Source organism: Colobus angolensis, unplaced genomic scaffold, assembly GCF_000951035.1.
Source record: "Colobus angolensis palliatus isolate OR3802 unplaced genomic scaffold, Cang.pa_1.0 Scaffold15, whole genome shotgun sequence".
In the NCBI taxonomy this organism is placed as follows: Eukaryota; Metazoa; Chordata; class Mammalia; order Primates; family Cercopithecidae; genus Colobus; species Colobus angolensis.
The window spans coordinates 5510256-5517122 of NW_012114599.1; the positions used below are offsets into that span (position 1 = coordinate 5510256).

General features: G+C 39.4%; 1 protein-coding gene across 1 annotated transcript in view; it reads right to left on the minus strand.

Annotated features, from left to right (window-relative positions):
* The window catches only part of PLEKHH2 (pleckstrin homology domain containing, family H (with MyTH4 domain) member 2), a 120959-nt gene that overhangs the window by 65096 nt on the left and 48996 nt on the right, over positions 1–6867 (minus strand). The window contains exons 7-8 of the mRNA XM_011935905.1: positions 4589–5550; positions 1144–1219 (exon numbers count right to left, since the gene is read on the minus strand). Coding sequence (XP_011791295.1) covers positions 1144–1219; positions 4589–5550 — 1038 coding nt within the window. The remainder of the gene's footprint in view (positions 1–1143; positions 1220–4588; positions 5551–6867) is intronic.

The following is a 6867-nucleotide window of genomic DNA, read 5'->3' on the forward strand; positions in this document are numbered from 1 at the left end:
GGGTTTCACCGTGTTAGCCAGGATGGTCTCGATCTCCTGACCTCGTGATCCGCCCGTCTTGGTCTCCCAAAGTGCTGGGATTACAGGCTTGAGCCACCGCGCCCGGCGATTAGTTTTATTTTTTATAATGAGCATGCATTGTTTCAATAAGAATTTTTTGGAAGAAATAAAGAAAGGGGAAATGTGTTTTAAATGCTGGCAAAAAAAGGACATAGAAGGCTATATTTTTACCATTTTAAGCAGCTGAAATGCCACAGTTTCTCTGATTTAGTCTCTCTCAGGTAAAAGAATACACATCAGAGTTGAGGGTATTTGAGTCCCTACACTAAGACGAATTTCAATTTTAAAAGACAAATCAGCAACCCTAGAAATCATTTTTTGAAAGTTTACACAACTCTTTACTCCAATGAATTTAGACATTTAGGAAGTTCTTAGCAAATGAAATAGCAATACAAATCACTTTTCTAAACTTTTCTTATTGTGGTAAAAACACAGAACATAAAATTAACCATCTTAATCTTTTTTTTTTTTTTTTTTTGAGGCAGAGTCTTGCTTTGTCGCCCAGGCTGGAGTGCAGTGGCACTATCTCTGCCCACTGCAAGCTCCACCTCCCGGGTTCACGCCATTCTCCTGCCTCAGTCTCCCAAGTAGCTGGGACTATAGGCGCCTGCCACCACGCCCGGCTAATTTTGTAGTATTTTTAGTAGAGATGGGGTTTCACCATGTTAGCCAAGATGGTCTTGATCTCCTGATCTCATGATCTGCCTGCCTCGGCCTCCCAAAGTGCTGGGATTACATGCGTGAGCCACCATGCCTGGCCCATCTTAATCATTTTGAAGTGTACAGTTCAGTAACGTTAAGTGTATTCACACTGTTGTAAAACAGACCTATAGAACTTTTTCATTTTGCAAATCTGAAACGCTACACCCAGTAAACAATAAATTCGTTTCTCCATGCACACCCTGCCCCTGGTAACCACCATTCTACTTTCTGTTTCTAAGAATTTGACCTTTTAAATACCTCCTTTAGGTGGGATCATACAGTATTTCTCTTTTTGTGACTGTACCATGTATTTGTATTATACTATCCCTTAGCACAAAGTCCTCAAGATTCATCCAGGTGGCAGCATGTGAAAGCACTTACTTTTATTAACATTCTCCATATTGAAGGCCTCAGACATTCGAATACCTGATTTGGCTACAGCATAAATTCTGCTTTCCTAGTGTAAAAGAGAGAGTTTGAACAGGGTATTTAAACCAAAAAAAAAAAAAAAAAAAAAAAAGATTACGTTCAATACACGTTTTTCATTTGTTCTTCATTTAAGATTCACTAGAGTACAGCATTATTATAAAACCATCATCGGTGCCAACTAAAATATGCCATTGTGAATAGTACTGCAGAAATTTTTCCCCATCTGTTAATTATTCCATTATTTATCTTTTTCCCACATTTTTGTTTTATAAATTCTTTTGAAGACGTGAGAAAAAGTAAGAGAAAGCTTTTTCACAATCACGACTACACATAAACACCACCTTTAATATCCTTAGCATTCTAGAATATGGTTGGCGGTGGGGCGAAAAACAATGAAGGGCTATAACATTAAGCTAGAAACCACTCGCAATAATTGATTACACATAAACACCACTTTTAATATTCTACTGTTCTGGAATATGGTTAAACAAAGAAAGGAAAAGCGTGAAGTCAGAAGTCATACACAGAGTAGCATTAAATGCTATCGCCTTCTTATATCAATGTACATTTCACTCAAGTAGAAGTGACACCTAAAGTCAAACAAGAAATGAATATGAGAATTGCAATGGAATTTATATTATCTTGTTCCAAAAGTAGAATTCTGTTTTCTCTTCTCTTCTGAGAAATCTCTGAAACAGGTACTGGACAGGTTATTAGCCCTGCCCCCTTGAGAAAAGGGACCACAGGCGGTTCCTAATGCAGACAGCAACATGTCCTGAATTTTGTAATGGGTCTAACTCGGACACAGTTGACCATCCAGGAAATAGTGGGCAACTAAGGTCATCCTCTTCAGCACAGTCAGTGGCCTAAGAGGTAACTGGCATGAAATCTCTGACTATCAGGGATATTTTAGATTGAAAAGTGTCTGGCTGAATGAATCAGATGCAGTTTCTTTGCGTGTGAGATACACACACACACAGACAGCAACAGAAAGACATATAACAATAAGGCAGTAAGCAGGAGACAGGAGGCAGTCTGAAGCCCTAGGAGAGTGGGGGAAAGTAGTTAGTAGCAGAATTCAAGAGAGGGGACTGGAGGCCTGCGAGGACAAGCTGAGTCACTGGGAGCAGGGGCAATGGATGTCACTTGTTTCTGGCAGAGGTACTGCTGACTCATCACAAGTTGTCCCTCTAGAGTGACTATTGTAATTTGCATGGTATTCTAGTTCAATAAGGATAGGCTATGCCTTAAAATAAACTCTTAGAAATTCTTAAAATAAACTTATATTTATTGAGGTAACTAGAATACATCTCTTTTCCTTGAAACCTGAAAATACCTAACAAACACAGAAATAAAATCTCAGACTTGGCCAGTCTGCTGGAAGGCTTTTGAAAAGCAATACTACTTTTTCAGGACTGAATAGTTTCAGAAGAGTAAGAGAAGACAGAGTGGGAAAAAAAAAAAAAAAAAAGGTAGTAGAATGGGTTGCCAAATAAAACGAACTTAAAAGCCTAATCTAAATCCCTGAAAATCTCAACATCATAAGATAGGCAAGATTTCAATTTCTCGCTGCCTAAAGTATAACATAATTGGAATTCCAGAGATTCACATGCCATTAACTTCCCCCTTCCTGTGCTATCCGAAATTTAGTAATAAACTACAGGTTTCATGCGGATATCGAAATAAAATGTCCTCTTGAAAGCAAATAAGAACACATATATCTTAAGGTCTGAATTTATATTAGAAAAACATGTCTACCCTAATTTGCTTAAAACTGCATCAGTCACAAAATAAAAAATATAATAATAAAAGAACACAACTCCAAAAACCAAAAAAGTCTTGCAACCCAGATGTTTCTCTGGAAGTCAAAGGTTAAATTATGCCAGTATGTGAAGAAAACCTGAAATCTATAAAACGGATGATTTCAGGCCAGGTGCAGTGGCTCACGCCTGTAATCCCATTATTTGGGAGGCTGAGGTGGGTGGATCACCTGGAGTTAGGAGTTCAAGACCAGCCTGGCCAACATAGTAAAACCCCATCTCTACTAAAAATACAAAAAAATCAGCCGGGTGTGGTGGCAAACACCTGTAGTTCCAGCTACTTGGGAGGCTAAGGCAGGAGAATTGCCTGAACCCGGGAGGCAGACGTTGCAGTGAGCTGAGATGGTGCCATTGCACTCCAGCCTGTCAGACAAGAGTGAAACTCCACCTCAAAAAAAAAAAAAAAAAAAAAATTAAAATTAAAATTAAACAGATCATTTCATTTTATTTCAAATATAGGATTTTTTTTTTCAGTCTAGCAATGTTATCCTACTAATGGTCAGTGTTTCAATGGAAGAAGATTTAATCTATTCTAGGTCTGTAGAAAGATGCTTCGGAAACTAATAGCTATATAAGCTCAAAAAGAAAATTAAATTTATCTTAAAGCCAATCAAATAAATGACTAAGTTCAAATACTGATGACTAACGAGAGTTAAGTGTCCTGGTTTAGAATTCACCCAAAATATCACAATTAGGGGGAACCCTTCTTTCCTACCCCCAACGTTTTCTTCCACATAGAGGAACCTCCAGTAATGGAACACTGCTGATCCCTCTCTACCTATTCACTTTCCCCTCCCCAAGAGGAAGAGTGGCTTAATGTGATTGGTAAGCTGAGAAGGAGAAACTGGGCATTCAGAGCCTGGCAGCTTCCTCTCCCCTTTCTCTTGAGAAGTAGCTGCCTGCAGAAAACAACCATCTGTTCTGATTTTCAAGGTGGTAAGTTTTAGAGGGACACGACTTCACTTGCAGAATCCTGTGGTGGTCCAGGGCTTCCTGGGAGTGGGTGAATCTTTGGTTCAGTATTAGAAAGCTCATTTGCCCACTAATTCTCTAAAATTAGTTTTATCAGTAAATAAGGTAATATCTTGATCTCCCATCTGTCTTGTCATTATCTTATTTCTCAATTGATTCAGAACTCAGTGAGGGAAGAGAAGAAATTGTAGTCTAAAAACTGGAAAATGTCAGAACAAAGCTGGATTTGAAAGGAAACAAGAAAAGACAAAGTAAAACCTGAAAATGAGTGTGGACACTTTGGGAGGCCGAGGCAGGAGAAACACTTGAGGTCAGGAGTTCAAGACCAGCCTGGCCAACATGGCGAAACCCTGTCTTTACTAAAAATACAAAAATTAGCCAGGCGTGGTAGCTCATGCCTGTAGTCTCAGCTACTCAGGAGCCTGAGGCAGGAGAATCACTTGAACCCGGGAGGTGGAGGTTGCAGTGAGCTGAGATCGCGCCACTGCACTCCAGCTTGGGCAACAGAGCGAGACTCCTTCTCAAAAAAAAAAAAAAGAAAGAAAGAAAAATGAGTGTTGAGAAAAAGACTACTGTGTATGTGTTACATGAGGCGCTATAATTACCCAAGAAGGAAAACGGTGCAGGGGAGGAGTTGGAGGTTTGCTGCACGCCGCCTTCTTTGCTGAGTCACAGTTTTCCTGGTCATCTGAATTTGGAGAGTCCAAGGAGTCATAGGAAAATAATCCATCATCACAACTCGTGTCCATATTCTCTAAAACTTCTGCACTGTCACCATCAACTAGATCAAGATCTGTTTCCTGAGGTCTCAGTGGTCGTATCATGCTTATAGCATTTCTATTTGTACCAAACATCCTGTCGGAGCTTAATTGTGGCTGGCTTAAGTGCCTTTTGGCTAGTGCTACACTTATACTGAAAACATTAGGAACCCTTAACTTTGGGGGTGGCAGGTGTGATGAAGGCACTAATTGTGTTCCTTTTCCAGGGAGTGAGTTAGGATGCTTTGGCATTAAAGCTGGAGTCAAAATAGGGCTTGGGGTGTTGGCCTCACTCGATGAAGATGAATAATCAAGTCTCTGAGATTGAAATTTTTTATTCAGTTCATCCGAGGAACTATCTTGCTCCTTTTTACTCGCTTCAGAATTTCCCTTTCCGAGAGGACTATTTAGAGCTTTCCACTGTGCCTCCTGCTGCCAAGAATATAGCTTCTTGTGTTCTGGTCTCTTTATGCCAAAAGTCTCTTCCTCAAATATAGAGCTGCTGTCATCAGATGCTGTCAGATACATTTCACTCCCCATCCTGCTACACTGGACCCCTTCCTCAGATGTGTGACTGGAGAGGGTGGATGTACATCTGGACTTGGATCTTCCTTTGTTCCCATCTTCCTCATCAGAACTCCAGTCACTCACTGGAGCCCCAGAATTCTGGGAGATGCCACCATCTGTGGCAAAGCTTGTTCTTGTTTTCCGATTCTGTTCTGAGCCACAAGGGGTTTGATGCAATGTTCTCTGGCCTCTGTTGTTTTCTAGAACTTGGTTATCAGTAGACTTTTCTGGAATTTCCATTTCTAGAAAAGGATACATCGTATCAGCATGCTGCCTTTAAGAATATAATATTTCTGTACATTTAGCTTTTTGTAGCTACACTGTAGAAATTGACACTGTAGAAATTAGCTGGGTGCAGTGGTGTGTACCTGTGTAGTACACACCACTGAGGCTGAGGCAGGATGATTGCTTGAGCCCAGGAGCTGAAGGCTGCAGTGAGCTATGATCAGCCACTGCACTCCAGCCTGGGTGACAGAGCAAGACCCTGCCTCTACTTTTTTTTTAAAGGAATAAACCAAAAATTTCATACAAATCATTTACATTATCCTGTGTTAGTCTTACGTCTTTTTTAAACACAAGTTTTTGAAAACTATAAGCTTTATATAAAACTCAGAGCCCTAACATGTCAATATAATAGTTTCCAAATTGGTTTTTACAAAAAAAACATATTGGGGAAAAAAAAACTTAAAGAGTCTAAAGAGAGATAATAAAAGAAGCAAAATGTGAAACAGGGCAACTTTGACTATCAAAGAAAGCAATCACCAAAAAAAATGAACAGCATGAATTCTATTTTAGAAGCAAAGAAAATGACACCTCCTTTCAACTAAATATTTAAATTATAATAAAGTAAATTTAATCATAATAAATACAAAGCTATAGGTTAAGAAACAAACCTTGCACCGAACTTTGACACATTGAGATATGCAAAATCGTGAAGAAAATTAAACACAGAAAAGCCTTCTTTGCTCTACTTTTGGTTTAATCATAACTACAAAATGTGTTTTTATAATAAGAATAACACTTTTTAAAAATATCTTTAGATATGGCTTATTTTTATGTACAAGATAATTAACAGAATGAACCACTGGCTTCATAAACAAGGAATTAAACTTTTAGACTGAAGTGTAGAAAAGAAACTTTGAAAACATGAAAACATAGACAGGACCTTCATAATTAAGGAACTAGAGGCTGAACAAATAAACTCTAAAATTTGGTATCAGGCAGTTTGTTAAATTTGCAAACGAGCAAGAGCATTAGTACAGGCAACCTCAGCTGTACTTGACTGTTAGAAAAAGGGAAGGAAATGAAAATGGCTTCTCAAAAGGGGGAAAAAAAGTGCAAGTAGGCTGGGTGCAGTGGCTCACACCTGTAAATCCAGCACTTTGGGAGGCCAGGGCTGGCAGACTGCTTGAGGCCAGGAGTTCAAGGCCAGCCTGGGCAATATGGTGAAACCCCATCTCTACAAAAAATACAAAAATTAACTGGGCATGGTGGCATGTGTCTGTAGTCCCGGCTACTAGGGATGCTGAGGTGGAAGGATCGCTTGAGTCTGGGAGGTC